The following is a 26,175-nucleotide window of genomic DNA, read 5'->3' as shown; positions in this document are numbered from 1 at the left end:
TCAAAATGAAGCAAAACCAAACAAATGAAAAATAAACAAAGAAAAAACCCAACCAGAAAAACAAAAATCCAAACTATTGGGAAGAGATAAGAGGTGAAAAGAAGGCAGGACAGAGTGAGATAAATGTAATCCTATCACAGAAATTGCTCTGTAGACCTACAGACAGCAAAGGCTAGTTTGACTAGAGAGTATTTATACACAGCTCTAAGTCTCTGCCACACCTTTTTCATCATTTCCTTTTCCACAAGAGAAAAGCAGTAGGAATTCATACTCTTGTACTTACTGCAACCTTAATTATCTGAGGAATAACAGAAGGACCACTGACATAGACTTCTGGTAATTTAAGACAAAATCCCTTTATGTTATTCTGTCAAAAAAAAAAAAAAAATCTGTCAGGGTTTTTTTTTAACCCAATTTCACACAATCTATTTCACTTGATATGAAATTAGTCTTAGGTTCTAAAATTTGGTGTAAACAGGGTTTTTTTATTTACATCCAAATTATGAAATTAGAAAGTTGTGAGCCTGGAAGTAAAAGGCAATTTGACACTCAGATTTCTATCCCTCTGTGTAGCTCAAAAATTCTATTAAAACGAATGGATGTGACCTCAAGTTTAGGACCCTAGAAGCAATAACAATGGTGCACTAACAAGAAAGTAAAAATTCTCAGATCAGCCTTTGAAAATGAAGAGCCTTGTATCCATCTATTTTCTCATTGTAATGAAGACTGTATATATTGAGATTTATGCTTTTTAGGGGGTATTTTGACTATTTGTGTGGGTTTGTGTGTTTGTGAATGTGTATGTTAAATATTTCAGAACAAGAAAACATTAATAATATGCTGAACTTCTGTCCAGGAGGTTGGGTATTTTCCTGATTTCTAGTCCACATTCTAAGATCCTATATTTGGTATCAAACTAAACACAAAAAATACATCTGCACTGATGTTATGTTCCTAAAGCTCTTTCTCAGGAGGATATTGATGCGATTAAAATCTTGGATAAAAATAGAGGGAAAAAAATTAAAAACTGTGAATGGGCTGAATGACCCACTTAGAAACATATTTGGTGACCTGCCATGAAATAGTTAGAGGATGAAAAAGGCACCGTAAAAAATTCTGCATCCTGTTGGGAGCCCTGATATCTTCAGTAAGAATATCAGTACAAAGGCTTGTTGTCACAAACAGACAAATAGTGCTTGTGAGTCATTCCTTTGATTCCAAAGCCGCACGCAAGCAAAATTGTCTCTGTTCATAGTGCAATAAATTCAGCAAATGGTGACAAACAACTCACCAGCTTACATAAAAGAACAGGCTAGCCAGGACAAGTTAAAAGTTTCATTAATTGTTAGGTAAAATGCCAATTGCCACGAACTGTTTTACTTCTATTCATGTATTCTGTATATATTTGCACTGCCAAAGCAAAGCCCTCTGTATATTACAAACTGTGCAGAGCTAAAACGAGCTTTCTAAAAATAGTCTGAAAATTATTTATAAAGAACATATTCTATAGTAAGCCGTGCTGGAAATCCTTTCTGGAAAGTTTAATTTAGATGTGTGTAGTCATGTTGGGATGTTTATTTGGTAGCACTGCCTATTGGTTACTTGTGTTTGATGAGATGTTGAACCCAAACACTATCTCTGTGGTCCTTGAGGATGCCTGATTTCATATTTTAGCATCTATTCTACAAAAGTAGTGTTTATTAGTAAGGCAGTCGATGGAGAAAGATAGGCAGCTCTGGAGACCATAGGAAAGACTGACTTTTCCTTAGTCAAGTTTTTCCTAATTAAGACAAAGCAACCATCCTACAGGAGGAAGACACTGCTGGAAGCCTTCCCCTTAGGAGCTGGTAAGGCTTGCATTCAGGAGCAGGCAATGTGAAAAACAGGTATTTCTCATCTTATCTTGATAGTGTTCATACAAGATGTAGAAATCTATTTTACAAACTTACTCCTCCCCAAAAAAGATATTCCAATTGAGGATAGAATTTATCTTTCTGGTGAACTAGAGTGACTTCTGGTGAACTAGACAGGTTAGAAAAATCAAGGGGCCATAAAACAGAGGCAAAAGGAAGCTGTGTGCAAGAATAATTTAAAACTTCAAGAGAAGGGAAAATAATTAAAACTGAGTAAATAATTTTATTTCATTTATGTTTCATTTGCATTATTATTTAAATTCCCATGGGAAAAAAGACAACAAACCAAAACTGCGAGACAGCCCAGAAAGTAGATTCTTCAACTTTCTCCCATTTATTAATTTGTTTTTGTTATATTTACTTTTCTAGCAACAAATATCACTTAGTGGGTTGAAATGTTTGACAAAAGACAGATTTGTATTTTTCAGTTTGTACTTAACACTAAATACACACACATGTGTGTGTGCTTGTGTGTTTATATGTGTAAAAAAATCCTTTGGAGACCAATATGTAGATAAATATAGGGAAAAATGTACAGTTCAAATTAAAAAGAAGAGAGGGAATTAAAATTTCTCTGTAATACCCATAAGTTATGAAGTTCTGAGAACATATGTGAAAAAATGTGTTAATCTATTAATTTTCGCTTTATGATGGCCATTTTAAACCAGAACAGATTTGGAGAAACAGTATTTCTTTAAAATTATAAATTTTAAATTGGAAAATACAGCTATAGATAATTGTGTGTGCTGCATGAATGCAAAATGCATGGATGCAAGATGCTTTGAGTCATATTTATGTCCAAATAAAACCAGACCAGTAAGTAAAGCTAGAAATGTTGATTGCCATAGTTCATTGTCTTCTTTTACCAAAAGTCTTGCGAATGGACACAATAATCCATTTTAAAAAGAGCAGGTGAAATGCATTGAATGTAAAAGACAGACCATAACATCCTGCTGGAGTTGTAGGTATCTTCAGTAAGAATGTGTTTTTTTTTTTTGTCACAAGCAATGGTAACAAAAAAGAGCAAAGAAGGTTAAAGAAAATACTAGAATAAAGAATTATTTTCATCTGTGATTGCTTTGTTTGTTCATGTGTATTAGTTATATAAAATAGCCTTCTGATTTGTATCTAGGCAACATGAAATTGCTCCATTTTAATAGTAAGGTATGAATGTAAATAATCATTTTAATAGGCATATACTGTAGAAGAAATAAATTACCGGTTTACCCTTCTGTAAAAGGTAAAGAGAAGCAAAAATTGCATTTTTTGAATAAAGATTCAACAATAACTAGATTTAATAAAACCTTTCAACAAAGTACACGCTTAAATATGAATAAGTGCTTTCAATTTGTGTCTAATGATGTAACTTGAAAAGACTTTTGTACACAGTCACCCTCACTTTTGCTTTTCTTCACTGGGAGAAATAATTTAATTCCTATCAATGCTTTACGTAGACAGATGAGAAACAGTGACTTCTGGGGATCCAAATATGAAAATGAATTCCCAGTGCTTCCACCCCCCCAGTTTATTTAACACTTCACAGCATTTTTCTGTATTTCTTGTCAGTATTCTTTAGAAGCAGGATATAATGAAATGGAACAAAAAATGTTGTGTCTGGTCATTCCTAAATATTCTTCCTTCTGCAGAACATTAATCTAGGTTCAGATAACATCCAACAGAAGTGCTTTTGATGTGGTTAATGCTTTTTTTCATTAACTCTCAGCGGACTGAGAGTCTTAATTTGAGGATTATGTTCTTGGATACATGATAATAGAGAGAAATATGAAGTATGAAGATGTAGAAACCAGCCCGAAGAGCTCAGCCAAAACTGCAGAATGTGAATTCCTAGCCCTCAAACTGTTTTCTAAAGAAGTGATTATTTCTATTGCATTCACTTGTTGAAAATAATAAATAGAAAATTATTGGTTTTATAACACTATTTTGAAACACTCAAAACATGAATACTTAGCAGTGTCTAAAGTTTTTTTCTCCACAATAATAATAATCTGCTTCATAACCAGAAGAATTCAGAAGGAAGACAACAAAGTCAGCATTTATATTTCATAAAATGAGATTAATGTGTGCAAATCCAGAAGCAATTTGGGCTTTTCAGTATATTTAATACATCTTTTAGAACTGTCTCTCTTAGTCTTTTGCTATGTTAAACAATTTGAAAGCATCCAAATCGTTCTAGGAAATAAATATTTTTGGCTTTATAAACAAATTAAATCAAAGCTTTTCAGGCATCTCAGATACATCTGCTATGAAGAATCATTTCAGAAGATCTGTCTTTTTCTCACTGGAGTAACCAAAGTAAAGTCTGGATACAGTCATATTACCAGTTTATAAAATGCATCCACATTTTCTTCTGCTGCACATTGATTTCTTTCTTCAACACTTATGCCTTCTACTGATGGTCGGTAATTATCATATTCTTACAACAAGTTTGCTAGAATTTGAGCCCTGAGACCTCTTAGCTTTGCTTGTTTTGTAGAGAATCTCAGTTGCCTTCAAACACATTGAGGATCATTTGGAGCAGAAATTAGCAGAGGCTCAGTTTTTAGTAGTGATATATTGAGCGCAGGTGAACCAAGAGTGTTTGCTGCTCTAATGCATGTCAGCTAATGCCAGGAGAGCTGGACTGATTCCACAGGAATAAGATTCATCTGGGAGATTTTGATAGCATGTTTCAGTTTCCTAGCAGAAGAGGTAGCACAAATTACCAAAGCACGGGAGCTGCTGTCACCGCCTCCCCCAGCCCTGACAGGCGGCAGCAGTTTGTGCAGCTGTCCCTCTGACCTGCTCTGCTTCCCAAGCGGGTTCTCTGCAATTTCCATCCTTCTTGTACTTTCTTTAGATTAGTAACTGATCACCTCCTTCCCTGCTCTTTCCACACCACCCTGCAGGATTGGAAGGTGAGTCTGACACCCTTCTGCAGGTGCCTCCCTTGCACCACTGGTGGCGCATATCGGGAGGAGCTGAGGTCATGCCCTTAATTCCTGTTAAACTCTTCTTGTCTTGTGAAGAGTGATTGCTTCTGGCTGATTAGAGTAAGACTGTGACTCGGTGCTTTAATTTGGCTTCTAGAAAAGGCAGTGGTTTTTTGGTTTTTCTTTCTTTTTCTCTCTTCTATCTATAACAGAAGATTTTCTGGAGACTAATCTTCCTTTACAAAAGTTCACCCCTGTGAGTAGGGTCTCCCTACAATTCATATCTCTCTCTGAGATGCCAAATTATTGATAATGTGAATATTTTATAGCAACAGATTTAGGACTGAATTAGTTTGCTTTTGAAATGTGTCGTTTGGAGTACGACAACAATAAGCACTGGGGAGACAAGGTGGAGGGTACCCCCAAAAATCCTATCTGACACTTGGGAATTGTTACTTCATCATTTCCAGTGGTCTCCCAGAAATCACCAAAACTTAATCCATCCTGGAGAAAAATTAAGAGCTAGAGCACAATTTGAAGATACTTAGAAATCCCAAAAACTCTTCTGAAGACAATTCTAGCTTAGCCTCTCTATTCAAGTATTCTTTATTCAAGTTTTCTCACATGGTCTGCAAATCACTACATGCATGTGTAAACAAAAACAGTGTAATAACTGAAACCATCACTATTAGCTGAACAAAGTGTATCCTGAGGTTCATAAAAAAACCCCAAACCAATAAAAAAGATAATAGTAATTCATTACTGTTAACCTTTACATTGATTTAGTTCTATAAAGCATATATTATTAATCAGAGAAACACAGAAGAAAGCACCAAAACCCAAACCCAAGAATAAATATATTAGTGAGAAAAATCCCACATTAGCTGAAACATTAAATTAAACAGATCTAATCAACATTTCCTTTTCTAAATTATAAATGTAATAATTGAAAATCTAATTCCTCCCTAAGGGCCATAAGTAATTCCATTAGGAAGCTGTTATATACCACTTAAGGAAGTTTGTGTGATGCCTATGAAATGGTAGCTATAGTACCACAAACTCAGCTATCAACAAGTGACTCATTTAAATGTCTAAAATTTAAATGTTGGTTCTTTCATCTTATTTTAAAGAATAACTTTAACTCCCATGTTTTACAACTTTTAAAATCAAATTACATCCCCAATGACATGAAAAATAACATACAAAGACAATTGGAGCTCTGGAATTTGTTTTGTCTTTCTGCTTAAGGAAAGGCCATGGAAAAGTAGCTACTAATACCATAGATGTCAGAGTTATAAATATATGTGGAATAATACAAAGAACATGTAAAAAAAAGGCAAAGCCCAAATGGCATCACTTTAGAAGTGGAGATTGTGCTGTAGATGTAGAATACTGTACTGGGACAGGTGGGAATTAAGGTTCTTAAAGTGGGAATTAAGGATTGAATTAAGTTTCTTCAGAGCAGCCCATATGATGCTGTGGTTTGTGTCTCTTACTAATGTAGTGCTGATAACTGATATTGTGGTTGTTGCTGAACTGTGCTTACACAGTTCCAAGGTTTTTTATTTTTCCCATGCTGACAATAAGTTGGAGGCTGGCAAGAGCTTGGGAGGGTGAGCAAGGAGCAGGACAGTGGACCCACATTGACCAAGCAGATGTCCCACGGTGTATCATCACACAGAGGACACAATGCCAGAGGAAGAAGTGGGGTGGGTCTGACTTCCAAGGAGCTGTTGTTCAGGGACTGGCAAGGCTTCACTCTGCTTTTGGGAGGTGTCAGATATTGTCCTTTCCTTTAGTTATTCTTTTCCTGTTCCTTTCACTTATTGTGCTTTGTCTTAATCTACAATTTTTCTTGTGCTTGTTTTTTGTATTTCCTCATCTGAGAAGAAAGTGTGTAACTTCATTAGTGCTTCATAGGTAGTCATGGCATATATTTCTTTTTCAATGCCTTTGGATTTGACTGTCTAGATCAGTGATTATAAAATATTTTCAAGTCGTAGGCTGATGGCACCAGATATTTATTATTTTCTCCTTTAACACACACACACACACACTTTTTGGTTTTTTTTTTTTTTGGCAATAACATTCCCAGAGCTGCTAATTTGCTGCTAATCAAGCTGTTAACAATGTATTTAACAGTAATACTGAACCTGCTGTTTTATTGATTGTATATTATGCAATGGCAGGTTAACTTGTGAATATTCAGTTAAATGGTAGATAAGAAGACAGTAGATCGCTGAATGTGCTCTGAAATGTTTGATGCTGTCATCATCATTTACCATATTTTTTTAAAAAATCTACATTCTTAATGATTGGCAAAATCTTCAGTGACACTTCCTATAGAGTTATGTGCTTCTCATCATGAATAATAACAATAGAATTGAATAATGTGAATATCTTAAATTTCTAATATTTTAGATAATATTCATTGGCCTAACCTCGTTGCACAATAGCTTCAGAGCATGATTCAGAGTACAATGAACAAGGCAAATTTAAGAGCAGTTTAAGTTTAATGTACTAATTTCAATTAGATTCCTTAAAAAAATTTCATTGTAGAATATCATAATGGCTTGACTGAAGGAAACTGTTGATCTCCCTGGTGTTCCAATAAATTTATGTTAAGAAGCTTTTCACAGTTTAGAAATATGCATAAAAGTAGGTTTTAAATCTTGCTAAAATGTATCCTGTTGTCTTTTCTTATTCTTTTAGTACTAAGTGTTCTTATGCACATTTATTATCCAGAACATTTTCAAAAGACTTTTATATATTTCAGAGTTTTCCTGAATTGTAAAAAAGCAGATTTTAGGTTTCAGTACTGAATCAATATAGGAACAAATAATAGTCTCACCTCACCATCACTGACCTATTCTTTTGTACTGCATGTAGTAATGAGATTATCTTTCTAAACAAACAGATTTATGCTTTACCTTCCCAATAGAAGTAATTGAAAGGAATCCATCAAGGCAGAATCAGAAGAGACTGTTTTCTTAAGCCCAAGCTAGAAAATTGAATTAAAATCACCCCTGTACTTTAGCATAATCTATACCCTCATATAAAAACTGTAAACTGAGTTATCTTCACTGCTTGTTTCTCATAATTTACCATAATCTGAGTTAAAATTTAAATGAGTGTTATTTGCAGCTGGATATGGTAAATAGCCATGGCATGCAGAAATTCCCTTTTATGACCACTGCCTCAGAATCACACACTATCCTACTTCTTAAGTTTCTAAGTATTAAAACATTTGATTTCGCAGAGAACCTGCAAGTTTCAAACCAATTTGAAGCTGGAGGAAAGGCACTGTTGTTTTGTTTTCAGGATGAAGAGGTCTCTGTGTAACATTATTTCTGCACAGACCCATACATAGCCAGTCGACAGTCCACTCATTTCTTTTTTGGCTCTAGGTAAAAATTTCAGGTGCAACTGTGATGCTTACTCAGCTTTGCATATGCCAGTCATGCTGCAGGAGTTTGGGTTTTTTTCTGCTAAACCTGTGCCAAGGACACCATCTCTCTATCTTGCATCCCACCAGCTTTTCAGTAATGTTGACATCATACTGTTAATGAACAGAGTCAAAAACCCCAAAAAATATATAGTTATATTGATTCCAACCATGATATCATCCAGCCAAACATCCTCCCTCCTAACACTATTGGGGATGTTTGGGAATGGTAAGGGAAGGGCAAGTGTAGGACAAATTTATATGACAATTCCCTCTAATGCTTCTCTATTCTCCAACTATTTATATTTCAGGGTCTTCCTGAACAAGCTGTAGTCTCTATGTTCTCAATAATCCCCAGTGAATTTTACTTGGCATTTGAACTGGTCCAGTGGTAAATATGATAGGTACAGACAAAATCTATTAGAAAATATGAAGGCTCTGCTGTATGCTTGCCATTTGCTCTTTCCTTTGAAAAGGCCCTACCCTGGTATTTCACAAATGTAAACAAAAAAGACATGATTGTATTCTGAAGCACAGTCTCCATTATGTTATTTATATTGCTTATGTCATAGTTCTGATCAGTTGCTGTACAAATCAATCTTTGTATGTCACCTTACAAACAAATTGCAGCAGCCTATTGGACAGCAGTCATGAAAAGGCATGAAGACAAAATAAATTTAAATTCAGAAAATGCAGCAGAGGCTTAAAAAAGAGGACTTAAATAGATCAAAATGCACTAACTTTTTGATTTTTTTCAGATTTCCCAGTGATTAATTTCTTGTTGTGACATCTTGGCTGTTTAATGTTTCTTACTAAGTTCGGAATTTTTTTTTGTCTGAGGGCTGTTCCTCAGAAATGAAACATTTTGTTTTTAAGAGAACCTGTGAAGGGCAGAAGTTGAAGCAAAAGTACTTCATTTACAAAGAAAAGTATGTTTCATTTCAAGATATACTTTCAGAATTGATTGTAGTACCTAGTAAAATTAATGATAGAATCAAGTTTAATTTTTCATTATATTTTCCCTTCTTAAATAGAAAAGAAATCAAATACAATTGATTGAATTTCTGATTTTATTTAAATCTGAGAGTCAGTGAAGTTTACCAGTAGCAAAATGTATTTGTAAGTTTTGATGCTATTTTGAGCCAGTAATATAATACCAGATTTCACCAAGGCAACCTCATTCCACTGGGAAAGAGTCCCCCAACTTGGGGCTTGGAAAGGAGGGAGAGAGAGGGGAAAAGGCACAAACCAGCAGAGTAATATTCACAGTTGAAATTCAGGCTTTCAGACAGCTATGAAATTGATTTTGTATGTATTAGGCCCATGGGGCCAAAATATGAAGATAAAGAATGGACTTTTCCTGCAGTGATGTAGTATTGGATATTGCCATGTGCAAAATGTCAAAGGGAAGTTGTGTAATTTATTTTTTTAAATAATTTTAAAGAAATGACAAAGTAGGTCATATAAATTTGAAAATGAAAATTACTGCCAGATTGCGGTTATCTTGGTCATTTTATTTATCTCTAAGGGTGAAATCATAGTTCTCAGATAACAATTTGCAATCTTTAACATAATGGTGTGGGGGTTTTCTCCATTGCCTTTTTTTCTTCCTAAATCTATGTATGTTAAATTGAAGTGCTGTGATTGGGAAAATATGATTTTTATCCTGACCATGGTTACATTATTGTTTTAATTCAGATCAAGAGTGTATTTCCACAGAAAACCTCAGTACTGTCACCACTCCTTGCACTTTGTTTCACGTTGCAGAGAGTTTCCTACAGCTTGGGCTCTTCCAGGTGAGCTTCAGCTGGAAGATGTCCTGCCCCTTATGTCCATAAGAAGTCATTCATTCAGCCCATGGACCAGGCAATAGCTTGGTCATGGTAAAATAAAGGACATGAACTATGTACAGTGGAGAGGCAGTCCACCCATTTCTTTAGGCTGACTCTTGAAGGTCTGCCAGCCATACTGGGGATGTGTAGGCATGGCCTCCAACCACTAGACAAGGCTGCAGCTGAGCAAAATTAAACTCTTTGGGTGGATTTTATGGATATTTTTTCTTCTACTTGTCCCAGTGGGTCTCTGCATAACATTTTAGTAGTAATGGGGAAATATCACCTCTAGTATGTTGGGGCTTGGTATCACAGTAAGATTTTTGTAGCATATGGGGAAACCAACCATAAAGATAAAGCTAGGGATTTCTTTTTGTCTAAGTGTGATCTAAGTGTAGTAAGTATGTAAGTATTCACTGTGTTATCAAAACAGTGCAAGTGACAGCATTTGGCTTTTGAGTAGCATTTTTAAAGGTTTTAGAAAAGGAAAATTCCTGGCAATTTCCATTTGCAATCTTTTTCTCCTTGACGATTTCTATCTAGTAGTCTAAAACGAAAGAATTTTACTTGAATGCTTTCCTTCACAGAGTCAGAGAAAAATAACAGTTATTTCAGGAACTTCAGTTTAAAGAAGCATTTTTTTTTTCTCTTCACTGAAGCAATATAGAAAAAATGCCAAAAAACCCTTAGTGTTGTGTATATCTGGACAAATAGTTACTATTTGCCTGAATTTCTTCAAATAGCTTCGAAAAAATATTTTGATCTGGTACTCAGAGCACGAAAGAAAATATATCCTTGGCAAGAAAAGACAGATTTATGAATTCAGTTTGTGTAATGTGAAGCTGACTCTTTGCCATGGTGATTAGTTTTTAAATTAAGAAAATTTGTTCTTGCAATTAATGAGAATCAGCAGACAACTGTGGAAATAGAAAAAAAAAATACTTCATCTTTTGAACATTAGATATTCATTGACTGCAGCTTTACCAAGTTCACCTTTTAGAACATTTGGTAAGAATTCAAAATTAAGAAGTTCAAACAGCTTTAGTTTGATGCTGCTAGTAGAACTAAAACTGGTTTAGGCTCTGAATATTAATTACCATCCTGCTTTAAAGGTTACAACACTTCCTTTATCCAATGGATGTCATAGTTCTGATTGAATAAAGCCTTAATTATAGAGTATTATAGAATATTGCAGTGAGCTACAGCAACAAAGGCAGCAAGTGGATTATTCTTTCTTTGACAGGCCTATAAAGATAATAAAGGCATGTGAAAAAAAAAGAAAAACACATCTGTTAAAAAAATAAATTGAGACAATTATGGATTAAGAGTGTTTATTTTTTCTCCATTTTCACAGAAGAGAAAAAAGGTTACTGCCATTCTTACGACTGTGCTTTCTATTAGTAGAGGCTTTTTAAATGAAAAAGCTTTATCATGTTACCTAGCAATATGGATGTGATTTGAATTCTGCTTCCTCCATTATGTGAACACCTTCCTTCATGTGTATTTTCATTTTTCCTATAAACAAAAAAATTATTACAGCCAATGCAAAGAGATCTGTTCCCCTTTACCAAAGCCTGGGAAATGTACTGCAAAGTATTTTTTCCCCTAGGGACCTAGGACTCACCTTCCAGTCAGGAGCATGGAGGCTCACATGGTTTATGATAACAGAGTCTTTCATTTCCAACTGCACCAGATCATAAATCTTCTATGTCCTGGGTCCCCCTTCTAGCAAATATTTCTCAACTGATAATTAGCTGGAAAAAACTTGCCAAGTGATTTCCTTGTTTTGTCTTTGACAGCTGTCACTGGTGCCTAAATCAGTAATGTCCATCTGAAAACTTCCATATGCTGTAAGGTATTTCTAATAGACTTCTGACTTTGCAGTTGTCTAACAGGAAAAGTTGTCTAACAGAAAGGGGAGTTAAAGAGAGGACTGTGAGTACACAACTCAATGTGGTAATTTGGACATAGCACAGGTCTTAACTGTGAATGATAAGCAGCAGGGATAACTGCAATGTTTCACCTTAGCTGGTTTCAAAAAACCAAAATTAATCTCAATCCTAATCTTATGGTCATTTTTTTCACAGTTGCAAGACAAGCAGCAAACATGCCATGTTTTTTTTCTAGAATCTGATAACCACAGCACAGGAACAAAAAACAGCAGCACGAGTTTTCCTGCAATTTCCAAAGAGAAAGACAAGACCTGATTTGTTCAGATAAAGTCTACCCACCAAAGGCTATGTTGTCATGGATTTACTTGCTTTCTTCCTAATAAATATCCTCTGTGAAACTGAAATGTAATTTTTTTTCTCCTAGGCTTTTTCATGTTCTTTTTTTCTATTTACTTCAGCCTTCTTTTTTCTCTTTCAGAGTACATTTATCCATATCACAAGTACAGAAATTTAAAGAGCTATGTAGTTTAGGACAATTTTGGTAAGAAGTATTTAAAACAATGTGTTAGAGAGTTTTGTTCTCAGTCATAGACCGGCTATTTCACATCTTTGCCCAAAAACAATTTCCTAAGATTTTGCACCCGACTCACATCTAGTTATAAAATATTTAAATTGTCTTTCTGTATTGTTGCATTGTTATAGAAACATTTCAATAAGAAAATAGTGATTCCTCATAAATGGGATCTCTGAAGTAGGGGAAAAAAAAATCAAGCAAAACAGCACACAGAATTTCTCTGCTTGCTCAGGAGACATTTAACTAGGACTGTGACCTTTAAAAAGAAGAAGAAGAAAAAAAGCACAGAAGATGAAAAGATGGGAAGATGTGTTGTGAATATGTAGATACCCTGTAGCTAACTCTGTATCTGGTGAACTAAAATTATGGGGTTTTGCCTTATAGGTTTTTTAAGTACTGGGGACCAAGCTGCAAAAGGCAATTATGGATTGCTTGACCAAATCCAAGCTTTACGTTGGATTGAAGAAAATATTGGATCTTTTGGAGGAGACCCGAAGAGAGTTACTATTTTTGGATCTGGGGCAGGAGCTTCCTGTGTCAGTCTCCTGACACTTTCCCACTATTCAGAAGGTAACAATCCCCCTGGCAAAGTACTTTTTTTTCTTTTTTTTTTTTTATGTTAAAATGTAGTGAAAGTGCCAAACAAGGTAGGCTGAATTAGAATTACATGAGGTAGATAATTTTTGTAAAATACCTAATAGATAGAATTCTGGATTTGTATTAGTCAACATAAATATGTTTATAAGAAAACTAAATGCTATCACAGCATTAACCTCATGCAACAAATGCCATGGGCAATATACTTTTTCTAGCTTTATTAACAGCTTCCACTGGCTCTTCTGTCAAAGAATTTACCCTAATTAAAATGGAAAAGAGCAATGACCTTTTTGATTTTTTGTACACTCTTGGCTGCACTTCCAGCATGTATGTAGATGCTTTCCTTATGTAGTAAAAATATAACAAAGCCTTATTAAAAACTGTGTTTAACTCCCCACAAGTACTATGTGATCCCACACAGTGTTCTTCAGGTTTTGGTAAGGAAGCTGTGGGATTTCCACCCTCAGCACCTCACCCTCCAAAAAACCCAAACCTAAACTCCAAGAATGTACAGCACCAGTACTGAACTATAAATATTCCTGGTGATAAGATCAAATCTACAAAGAGTGGATAAAAGACAACACCAAAATATCTATTTTATTTATTAATCCATGTCATTTCTGTCACAATAAAACATACAGAAATTTGTAACAGATAAGCCATAGCCAGAAGTTATAGCAGGGAGGCTGGAAAACACACCTAGTTTTGAAATACATGATTATGCTTCACAATTCATTCTATTCATACAAATAAAATTCCAGAGAATAACTGTTCAGCAAGCCATGCCAAAATCAAGTAGATGGAACCATGAAAGACTTAACTGATTAAATAATTGAAATTTTTTATTGTGTGCATTCAGATATCATCCTCAAAAGTATATCAGCAAAAACCCCACATGCTTTTCTAACTTTTCTGTCTTTTGCATTTTGAGAACATGATGGTAGGAACCATGTGCAGAAGACACCCAAGTATTTCAGTTTAAATATAAAATGGGCCATTTTAGTGGTTTTACCAGAAAAAAAACCCACAGGTGGGGCAGATTCACCAGTATGCTCCCCTTGCCTTTCACTGCTTTAAGCAAAGAAACTCTTCAGACTGGTTTCCATCTTTCTTTTCTTCATACTCCAGTTTGTATATTAGTAAAACAACCAGAAAAAACAATTGAATATCATCTTGCTCCTTGGCAAAACAATTTAAATGTTACAATTTTAATTCAACATATAAGCAGGGTTACACACGCACGCACATACACACACACAGACACACACAATTCAACATATAAGCAATGCTAACATACACACAATAATAATTTAAAAATTAAATGGTCAATTAAAAAATTCAGAATAGAAGATTCAAACATATGAAATTGCTTTTAATAGAGTAGATTTTTTCAAGTTAGTATGATGCATGGCTTTTGTGAAGGAAATGAGAATGTGTAATTTTCATTTGACCTTTAAACTACTGAAAGGCGCATTTATGAGTGTCATTTACATGGCAAAGAGCATTTGATTGCCTTTAGCTGCCAGTCCTTTAAAGAAATTTTCACAGGACTCCCAATGTAGTAAAGCCAGAGGACTTCCATCAGATACAAGAAAACTGCAGTACAGGAATGAGCTTTGTTCTTGAAACAGTAACCTGAAACCTTCGTGCTTTTTTTGTGTGTAATCAAGAGCATGGCAGATTTTAATTAGTAGCCTATTCTACATAGCATAAAAAGGGACCAGTGAGTAGGATCTATGGAAATTTATTCAAAATTTCATTGTATGCATCCTTTAGGGATTCTATAATCAAAACTTTGTTTCCTTAGTAAGAAATACTTTACATTTTTTAATATATATATATATATATTTATTTTTTTTTAATATCTAATTGGATCTGTATTTAAATGATTTGCACCTGCAGGTTTGTTCCAAAAGGCAATCATACAGAGTGGAACAGCCCTGTCCAGCTGGGCAGTGAACTATCAGCCTGCCAAGTACACTCGGATATTGGCAGATAAAGTGGGCTGCGACATGCTGGATACCACTGATTTGGTTGAATGTCTGCGGAATAAGAATTACAAAGAACTCATTCAACAGACTATCACTCCAGCCACGTACCACATTGCCTTTGGGCCTGTGATAGATGGAGACGTGATTCCAGATGACCCTCAGATTCTAATGGAGCAAGGGGAATTCCTTAACTATGATATAATGCTGGGTGTGAATCAAGGGGAAGGTTTGAAATTTGTGGATGGCATTGTAGACAATGAAGATGGTGTTTCTCCCAATGATTTTGACTTTTCTGTCTCCAATTTTGTGGACAATCTCTATGGCTATCCAGAAGGGAAGGACACACTGCGAGAGACCATTAAATTCATGTACACTGACTGGGCAGACAAAGAAAATCCCGAAACAAGACGGAAGACCCTGGTTGCTCTTTTTACAGACCACCAATGGGTTGCTCCAGCTGTTGCCACGGCTGACCTGCATGCCCAGTATGGATCTCCAACATATTTCTATGCATTTTATCACCATTGCCAAAGTGAAATGAAACCCAGCTGGGCTGATTCAGCTCATGGTGATGAAGTCCCTTATGTGTTTGGGATTCCTATGATTGGTCCCACAGAACTGTTCAACTGCAACTTTTCCAAGAATGATGTCATGCTTAGTGCAGTGGTTATGACATACTGGACTAACTTTGCCAAAACTGGGTAAGTGTGACCCCTAGCATTCATTTTGTTGATAGCATACTTCTAAAATAGTCAGTATCCCATTCCAGTGGCCTCAAAATCTGATTTTGAAGTAGTTGTATAGAAATATTTGTGCTAAGGCAGGAGGTAAATGAGGCTTATTCATATTTAATAGATTTTTAATTAGTGTGTTCCCTCAAAGTATTTTCTTTCAGTAGCTCAATGAGAATAATAACACACTGTATTTTTGGTTCAAAAAATAGGACAATTACTAAGACAAAAAGAATGTCTCAGAGAAAAGGTGGTTCACTAAGATACTGAAAAATCAGAGGCAACATGTCTGCTACTTGAAGAAGGAACTGTCAGGCAGATAGCACTTATCTGCTACAAAAGAAAGGAAGTTCTTGTTTTTCAGTGACCTTCACAGGGATGAGGATTCAGGGAGGAATTAAAACAGAAAGGCAGACACTGGAAATTTTTTTTTTTCCCTCTGAGGGCTATAATGGCAATAATAAGTACTTGACTGGAATGAAGAAGAGACTCAGATATAAATTTTGCTTTGAGAAAGTTAAAAAATTAAATTAATTCTGCTTACAAAACAAAATAAAGACATCAATATTTTGATGAAATAGAGTTGTAAACACCGAGGAAATAACACTCAAAGCAGCTTAATCTGTGAAGAATATTGATAAATTCTCTTCCTATAACATTCCTTTTAACAGTATTGCAGTGCTTTACTTCAGCGGCAAGGGCTCTTTTTCTTAACCTTGAGTCTTCAGTACTGAATTAAAACAAAGATACTTGTGGCACAAAGGGGCTGTAAATCTTTCCACAGAATGTTTAATGGCAGGATTGGGCTCTGGAAACTGCAGCTTTACTGCACTGCAGTGAACAGTGTGCAGCTATATAAGAAAAACTCAGATGCCTATTGTGAAACACTCAGAGGCTTTAGCTCCCTTGTAGCCTTCCATGAATCTAAATGGTGGTTGAGAGAGAGATTCTGCAGTCCTAACAAGAACCTCAAGCATAAATTGAGTAAAAACCAATCAAATGATTCAGGTCAGTGCACAAGGAAAAAAAATTCTTTTGTTGTACTGCGTATCAGATAAGCAGGTAAAAAAGCATGCAGAAACCCTGGAGTTCAGCAACAAAAATGAATCAACTGTGTAATATGTAGAAGTATTTGGCAACAAGAAGTTTCAGTACTGGGATGGGCAAAGTTTGTGTTGAAATCTTGGTTTATGGACAGACAATGCTGCATGGTGGCCGTACCACATGCGCAGAGATGATGATACCATCAGTTTGTCTTTATTTTGGTAGATGAAGTGCTATGTATACATAGAGGACTTCTGATCCTTACAAATATACTCATTAGAGTTACTATGGTTATGAAAGATTTCCATGGTCTCGCTATTTTTTCCAATTACTTTATTACTATTCCCTGTATATTAAGAATATAATATAAATATTGTATTTTGTAAATATTGAATACAATATAAATATTGTATTCAAGCAGTTTTGAGGCTGACAGGAGCTTCTCACAGTCCCAGCTGCCACCATTACTCATAATTTCAAGCACTTTCCAGCTGTTGCTGCTTGAAAACTAATTTCAGCATGCTATACCCAGTTCTCTGGTTATAAAGCCATCATCATACTATACCTAAAGGCAAAAACAGGTGCTTTGGGAGAGCCATTAGTAATGTCTGAAACTTCCCCATAGCTGATGAGATAGGAATGGGGTATATATCCTATTACAGGCTCACTCCCTTACAGGCAGTCTGAAAGATGTATCATTAGAAATGGCCTCTAGCTGTAAAATTTCAGTTTTCAAAGGAAAGGAAAAAAGCAATACAATGCATATTACCTTGATGGGGTCTTTTCTTTGTTTGGTTGAGCAATGATTAATCGTTCTGCATCATACAGGAGAATACTTGGAGGCAGATAATATTTTAAGATTACATTTGTTCTGCAGCTCTGGTTCCTCAAACAGAAAGGCAAAGGTTGTAGCATCTCAAGCCTAGAGCAATGGGATCTCTGGGGTAGCTGTTCTCCACTCTGCTCATTCACTTGCAATCTGGAATCTTTGTACCCACCCAGGTCCTTCAACTCTCAAGTTCAGAACTGCATTGCTGAGGGCTCTGCTTTGATTTTTTTCCCCACCCTATTTTTAATTGATAATTTCCCATCCTTATTATGATAGTACTTGTCTTGCTTTGTATTTGTACCCATGGCAACGCATAAAATTCTTTTAGGGGAAAGATTTTATTATTTCGCATTTCCCTGTAGGTAAGCTTTGAACAGTGGAACTGCAGATATATTTATTTATTTTTAATGTGTTTGAGACTTTTCCAATCTCTATGACTCTCCCACGGAGGCTGCATTCAGGTACATATTGTAAAATTAGGGCTCAGGTGGTGCATCATTCAGATGGACTTTTAATGACAGGCCATCCACTGCTAAAAAGCACACGCTGTTTAATGGGCCTACTGCCAAGGCTGGGTTTGCAGGGCAGGTCAATCTTGTAAAATCAGTAGGTGAAAGACACAGCAGAGGGCACAGTACTTTTATTGTGTTTAACTTGTAAGTTGGTTACTGAAGCTAGCAAACAGGAGGTGACAATTAAAGTGTTTAATGGCAAATAGCTTGTGCTTCAAATGAATGTCTGGAAGCTGTATTTTGCTAATCCTTCACCTATGACTTCTTTTTTTTTTAATGATGGTGATTATTATTTAGAGTTTTTCATTTGGCCTTTTCAAAACTGTTTCCAACATGCCCTAGAAATAGGAAAACAATTTATTGAAGAGTAAGTTTGAGATACTGCATTTGGGATACAAAAATGACATGAAAATGCATGTCAGCTTTGAATTCCTCAATGCACAGAAATATATGTGAGAGCTTCATTATGACGTGCACTTGCAGCTTCAGTCTGCTGCCAGTAGCGCCATCCTAACTGTAATGGTAATTTCATAGGCCAAGTTCTGTTTGTTAGGACCATGTTACCACCTTTGCAGACACATCAGTGGGGAAGAGTGAACAATGTGAGGGGTTGTGGGCCAGTCCTTCATAGATACTCAGCCAGCTATGCTCTTGTGAGGGATTTGAAGTTTCACACAGTAGATACAAAGCCATATTCTCATTAGAGACATCTATTAGGTTTCTAAAAATTGCCCTGGTTTTCAAGAATTTTCGTTCTCTACTTTTTATCCCCATCATCCAGCTCTGTGTTGGTATTGGGAAAGATAAAGGTCTGGAGGATATATCCTTGTTTTCTTTGTATTTCAGGTAAATACTCCAGAATTATTTAGATACCATTGAATCTGAAGCACAAACACGAGTTATTAGGAATATCTGTATTTTGTATGCAGTTTGGTTCTCTAATAGAAAACCTGATTAAACTTGCAGTTATTAAAGTGTAGTTTCAAATAAATTCTCAGTCAACTCTTTTATGAGGCTTTTGCATTTCTTTTTGATGTTTTCATCTGAAGAAATAACTATGTCCAATGGCAAATCTGTGTTAGTCAAACCACAGTGTAGTTATGGTTTGTGTTCCTTACCTCTTATAAGGAGTCCTTAGCTGTTGGTCCTTAGCTGACAGGGAGCATGGCAACAGTGGGAACTGGGGATAATTGAGGAGAGGAGGTAAGGGAAAACATGTCTGTATAACAGCACTTCAACCAGGAATGTCTGTGGCATTATTAGTATTGTGACAGCATGAAAAGAATCAACAGAAGAATGAAGAAAGGCCTGTTTTTCTCCCTCTTCCATTTTTTTTTAAATCATAGAGAGAAAAGAGTACTACTGAAAGAAAATAAAACATCTAGGGGCATTTCAGAGTGTTGGAGACAAAGATGATGTAACTGTGAAGACATTTTGCTCTCTAGTGAAGATAAAGAACAAAAACTTTAAAACATTTCAAGTACATTAATGTAATAGTTCCTGAGTGATAGTCAATGCTGTGGCAGAGGTAATTAGAACACAAATGGTGTTTCACCATCTTATAAGGAATTTGGGATATGAGAAAACATAATTCACTATCCTTCCCATGAAAATATAATCAGATATGAAATACCACATTCCTTCATTTATCCTCCAGGTCAGCTACTAATCTACCTTAGGAACAGGAGTGTGTGTTGCTCCTCAGTCAACATCCATTGCAGGAATATTTACTTTATATCACCTGAGAAAAAAGTTGATGTTTTGATTTTACATCTCGTGCCCATGAGGTTGGAATTGAATGACAATATACAAAAACATATTAAGTTGTGCAAAATTAGTGCAGACTTAAAATGGGAGGAAAAACGTGGCAGGTGAAATGAGATTATTCTGCACATAAACAAAAACATACCTTAGAGAAGATATGGTCTTCTGTCATATGGAAAAAAATCAGGCATATCATGATGGAGAAATTTTTTGGTGGATAAGATGTTTGAATTCTAAAAGTGGAAAAAATAAGTAATGAAATAGCAAAATAAATAACAATAATGATCAATCTTGTTATAGTAGTCGGATGAAGAAAAGAAAAAGCCTCCCTACCAACTGACAAATGGGGAAACAAGAAATCTCCTCCCTATGAGAGCCAATACTGTAAAAAGTTCAGCACTGGAAATATATTGTTCAGATTATACTGTTATAATGTTGATTGCATGTTATCATCATGATTGCAGTGGATTCCTTTAAAGGAAGGTTTTCTGGCAGTCTTTGTTATGAAATAACACACTTGAGACTCAAGAACATCTAGAAACACAAAGGAATTGGGAGTCTTAAAAGCCAAGGGAAAATTTGAAATTAAAGTAACAGATCAAGAATTTTGTTGAACAGATGATTTGATAGGAGAAATTATTGTCTGTACATCTATGTTTTATGCCAACCAATAAAACAGGAAAATGGTTTATAGTAGGATAAGCTGCCCAACTACCCCAGGAAAAAACAAGTTATAAGTTGTAACTTCATGAATTTTCGGCAGCGTACATAGCAGGATGGCCAAGGAAAATAAAAGTTCTCTTGTTTATATCTACTGAATATTTTTGGCAAATAATCATTAGTCTATAAAACCAAGATCCAAGGCCATTATTAGATCCCTTATTTAGGACTGGACTTTGCTATTCCTGTTTCTTGTAAAAAAAACCAACATAATTTAGATATCCACTTTCCAAATTCAGACAGACTATTCAAATCACTTTATTCATTTTTTAAGTGATCAGCCCTAGACTTGATGTCAATGGCTGAGCTCTGATATCCTCAGCAAAGAAATTACTTGTCTTTAGGGATGGTTGATTTTTTCCTGGTTCTTGTTTCAAGGGACAACTTCATGCCCACACAGAGCCATGTAAACAAATATGCAAATACAAGCCCAGATTCATGTAATGTTATTTTCTCTCTTGTGTTTGGAGGAGGCGGCAGCATAATTGGCTGCTCCCAATAAATATAGTTAAAAATGACAGATGGAAGTAGAGGATGGCAGAGAGGAAAAAGGAGGCTGATATTTACTTGTTTTTCAGGCTTTTTGTAGGGAAAGGGAATCACAGGATGCAGAATGGTTGGAAGGGACCACAGTGAGAATGCTAATTATAAAAAATGTTATTTACTAAAATAATCATGAGCTATGAGGATAATAATAATAATTTTTATAAGACCACTAAAAATTTTAAAAGTACATGTCCAGCTTGGCTGCTTTTTAAAGTGAGTTCTCAGCTTCTTCATCTTCTATTCTGTGTATCAACTGCAACTTGTTTACAAGAGCTAAATTAAGGAATCAGTTCTCTCTAGAACCATTCCCAGTCTTTTGGGATGTGAATCAGAACAGCAAGGGGGAGGACACAAGATTGTGTACCAGAACCCTTGCAGTATTTTGAGTATCTGAGAAAAAAATGTTTCGCGTTTAGATAACCTTGTTGATCCTTAATTTGCATTAGAATTTATATTATGAACCCCAAAGATTTTCAAAGTAGATCTATTGAATTGGGCCAATATCTTTGTGTTTAGATTTTCCAGATCTTTCAGTCTGTTCTTTAATAACAAAATAAATAGCTTTATTTCCTTCTTCCATGCATGTTAGAATCCCTCAAAGCAGCAGCATGCATCTGTGCCTGTACTGCTTGGAAGGGAATAATCCTTTTTTTATTTGAACTGGGATGAACAATTACCAATAAATTATCTTTTTTTTCTGAACAAGGAAGGAAGGAAGGAAGGAAGGAAGGAAGGAAGGAAGGAAGGAAGGAAGGGTAACATTTTAGAACCCCTAGTTTGTATTTTTTAAATGTTATTGAAATGAGAAGGATGAGATATATTTCAATACTAAAATAAAGTCAGCACACTAAGCCACCTCAAAAAACCCCAAACACTATAACCACAAGCATAAGTAAGCCAAAATACCAAAATATATAGAAAAATAATTATTCTTTTATCAAAAAAAAAAAGTAAGATAACTTCTTTCCAGTAAAAAAAGAATGCAGGAATCATAAGATTATTAAAGTCAAATTACTTGTCATATTTAAGAACTAAGAAATAGCTCTTTATGTACAGCAAAGGAATGCTAAACTAGGCTCTTAGATTCATGGGCATTTGAAATGGAGAAAGGAAAAATGTGCTTTAAAATCTGTAAGGATATAATTTGGTATTCCCAGAATATACATAACTGTATATTGGAAGAAAGGGAAAATATTAGAATTCTTTTCACAGGAAATAAGCGAATGCATATAAATAAGTAACAAGAGAATGTAAAGTTCTGAGTAATGCACAGGAAATAAATAATCTACTCTCAGTATAATATAACACAAAGCCACAGAAAGTTATCATTGCTAGAAAAGATGCTTGAAATTAATGTGCAACATACTATTAAACTTAGTATTGTAAAAGTAATTTTAACTTCCAATTTTTTTCTTGCTATTTATTTAAGTTTAAAATAATAAGGATATGTATACATTAACCACATCTAAATGCTCTTTGTGGCATTGGTTTGTCTTTATTCTGAACCTGTAAGAAAAAAAAAATAGTTTACCAATTTTGTAATTATCTCTGACTTGTGAACTACACTTATCTTACTGCTACTGAAGTACTTTAAAACTGGTTATCTCGGCTAAAATATGTCTCATATCAGTTAAGGCCCATTGTCCTTTGACTTTGTAGCAATGATCACATGGAACCTTCAAATAGTCCTCTGCTAGTGGGAATGATGAAAAGATTTGCGACACAAAGGTAGTTCAAAGGTGTTTTTTCACCCAAGCAAGTATTTAAATGGAGGAGGACTAATAGCTCAATTTAAAAAACCAAGCAGAAGTGGTCCCCAGGTACATGTATTAGCCCTGCTACTTCAGGTTTTGAAGAGGTTTTTCTCCCTTGTAATATGTGCACAAGTATAATTCTGTGTGTTCAGAGGGACTTCCAATATTGCCATGGGGCTTAGACGCCCATTTTTACTACCTACAGCAGTGGAAGAAGTGGTACCTTAAATTAAAAAGTTCGTGTCAAACCTGGAGAAGGGTTGAACCTACACATTTACTATGGAAAGAGGTAGTTGGTACTTCACAAAGATGGTATGTCTCTAAGATGCACTCCTTGGAGAATGGTATTGAATCACTTCAGATGACCTTTTGCTAACTGAAACACTATGATTTCTGCATTTTCATGTCAAAAAACTATTGTAGTATCTGAGATGCTCTGTACAGTAAGTAATTTTCTTTTGATTACTTATTAACAGCTGTTCTTCAGTTAGGGAATATTTTAATCTTCTGCTTTTAGGTTACTGTAAATATTGGATAAACTATTAACTTTAAGATTGAGAGGGTTTCGTGTTTGTTTGCTTTTGGTTTGTTGTAGGTTTTTTGTAGAAATGTTAATGACTGTAATATTGTCTGTTTTAATTTTTTTTTAGAGATCCAAACCAGCCTGTTCCACAGGACACAAAGTTCATCCACACAAAACCCAACCGCTTTGAAGAAGTAGCCTGGTCCAAATACAATCCTAAAGACCAACTTTATTTACACATTGGCCTGAAACCCCGAGTTCGTGATCACTATCGAGCAACCAAAGTTGCTTTCTGGTTGGAGCTGGTACCACACCTTCACAACCTGAATGAAATATTTCAGTATGTTTCCACCACAACTAAAGTCCCCCCTCCTGACATGACCTCATTTCCGTATGTGACCCGGCGTTCTCCTGGGAAATTATGGCCAGCCACCAAACGCCCAGCAATGACACCTGCCAACAATCCCAAACACTCAAAAGACACCCATAAAACAGCTCCAGAGGATACCACAGTTCTGATAGAAAACAAGAGGGATTACTCCACAGAGCTGAGCGTCACCATTGCTGTGGGGGCCTCCTTGCTGTTCCTCAATATTTTAGCTTTTGCTGCGTTATATTACAAGAAGGACAAGCGGCGTCATGAGACTCACAGGCGCCCCAGCCCCCAGAGGAACACCACCAATGACATAGCACACATACAAAATGAGGAGATCATGTCCTTGCAGATGAAGCAGCTAGAACATGACCACGAGTGTGAATCACTGCAGGCCCATGACACACTGAGACTCACCTGTCCGCCTGACTACACGCTCACTTTGAGAAGGTCCCCAGATGACATCCCGCTAATGACACCCAACACCATAACCATGATTCCAAATACATTAACAGGAATGCAGCCTTTGCATACTTTCAACACTTTCAGTGGAGGACAAAACAGTACAAATTTGCCCCATGGACATTCGACCACTAGGGTATAGCTCAGCCCTTCCCCATCTACCCTCACAAGCCACTTGGAAGAAAGAAAAAAGAAAAAAAAAAAGAAAAAAAAGAAGAGGAAAAAGTTATATACCATCCATTGAACACCTTGTCAAAATGTAAAGTAAAAATAAGTAAAAGAGAAGGACAGTCATTATTTTCTTACTGATCCTTCCCACAGAAACTCACTGATGTTAAAGATCAACTACAAACCCTGTGAAATGTGAAAAGTGTACATTGCTGTTACAATACTGCTTTAAGATCTCAGCCACTTTGATTGAAAGTTGGGGCCAGAAGAAGTAATTTAAAATGGTGTTGTAAGTGTAACAAGCAAAGCAGAGTCTTCTGGAAGACAGAGCCAGTGACTGTACAGGTGTTTTGTTTTGGTTTTTTTTAAAATAAATAAAATTATTAAAAAGATTCTTTATGTGCCATACCATGGCCGTTGATAAAACAAAGACATCACCATGGGCTTTTACCCAGCATATGAAGCTGTAATTCAGATGGGGAAAATAGAATTTTATTATTAAAAACAAAAATGAAAAAAAAAAAGGAGGAGGACTGACTATGCAGTAAAATACGTATAGTTCTGTGCAAAGAGATGACTTGCCAGCCTGAACTATATTTAAAGAAACTTTGTAAAAAATGTACATAGCTGTGAGTTTAAAAACAAACAAAAAAGAAGCAGCTTTTATTGATGTTTTCAGTTTGAAAAGAGCTTTTAGAAAGATTGTGCATTCGATTGTGACCTATGTGTATATACATTAGTCATATGACCTCTGTTTCCTCCAAGACCAAAGGAGGAATTTCTTCTTAATTACTAGTGGTTAACAAAAACCATGAGTTTTTTCTAACATGTTTCATTTATATGAGGCCATGGTGTCATGCAGAGGATACAGTTGTCTGTGTGACCTGCGTATTTTCTCTTACAGGTTGCACTAGTGCATGTTAAAGTATTCATAGGAGATTGTTGTTCTTTTCTGAAACATTTTTTCTATAATTTAATTTTGTGTTAGCCTTTGTTAAATTCCAACACAGCAATGGATTGGAAAACAAAGAGAAAAAATACAAAAGAAAAGAATTAAAGAATTACTATTTTAAGCTTGTTGAACTCAACCAAGAAACATCCAATAATATATATTTGGAGTCCAGTTTGTAGCTCTTGGTTATTGTGATACATTAAGAAGAGTTTTGTGCCCTGACAAAAGCAATGAAAGCCTGTGTTTTGGTCAGCCTTCTTCAAGGAAAACTAGCTCTAAACTCACCAGCAGTTGCAGTAGAATCTCAGCTGAGAAAGCACCTCCTCAGCATTGCTGAACAAAATAAAACCACAATTTGAAAGTTGGGAAATGCAGGGTTGGTTGGCTGGCTGTACTTCAAACTGTTCAGAGTGATGAGTGTGTAAAGAACTTATCAGCCCAGTATCTTGTTTTACGCTTGAGAGTGTACCTGTCAGAAAATTCTTATTTGCTGATTCATTGCACTCAGTCCCACAGTCAGTGAGCGTTATGGAGAGAGAAGCAGAGAAATCCTCAGCTGTTCTGCATTTGAATAAAACTGAAAATCCCAGAGAGCATCACTCTCAGGAAAGTCAAATTATTAG

General features: G+C 35.6%; 1 protein-coding gene across 3 annotated transcripts in view; it reads left to right on the top strand.

Moving 5' to 3' along the window:
- The window catches only part of NLGN4X (neuroligin 4 X-linked), a 159,686-nt gene extending 134,562 nt beyond the window's left edge, over positions 1–25,124 (top strand). For all 3 annotated transcript variants that reach the window (XM_005487531.4, XM_005487533.4, XM_074535978.1), the window contains 3 exons: positions 12,971–13,156; positions 15,086–15,875; positions 23,725–25,124. In XM_005487531.4, coding sequence (XP_005487588.1) covers positions 12,971–13,156; positions 15,086–15,875; positions 23,725–24,574 — 1,826 coding nt within the window. In that variant the 3' untranslated portion in view covers positions 24,575–25,124. The remainder of the gene's footprint in view (positions 1–12,970; positions 13,157–15,085; positions 15,876–23,724) is intronic.
- Positions 25,125–26,175: the final 1,051 nt, after the last annotated feature.

Source organism: Zonotrichia albicollis, chromosome 2 (genome assembly GCF_047830755.1).
Source record: "Zonotrichia albicollis isolate bZonAlb1 chromosome 2, bZonAlb1.hap1, whole genome shotgun sequence".
Classification (NCBI taxonomy): Eukaryota; Metazoa; Chordata; class Aves; order Passeriformes; family Passerellidae; genus Zonotrichia; species Zonotrichia albicollis.
Note: the sequence above shows the minus strand (reverse complement) of the source record. Positions and strands in the feature narration are given on the sequence as shown.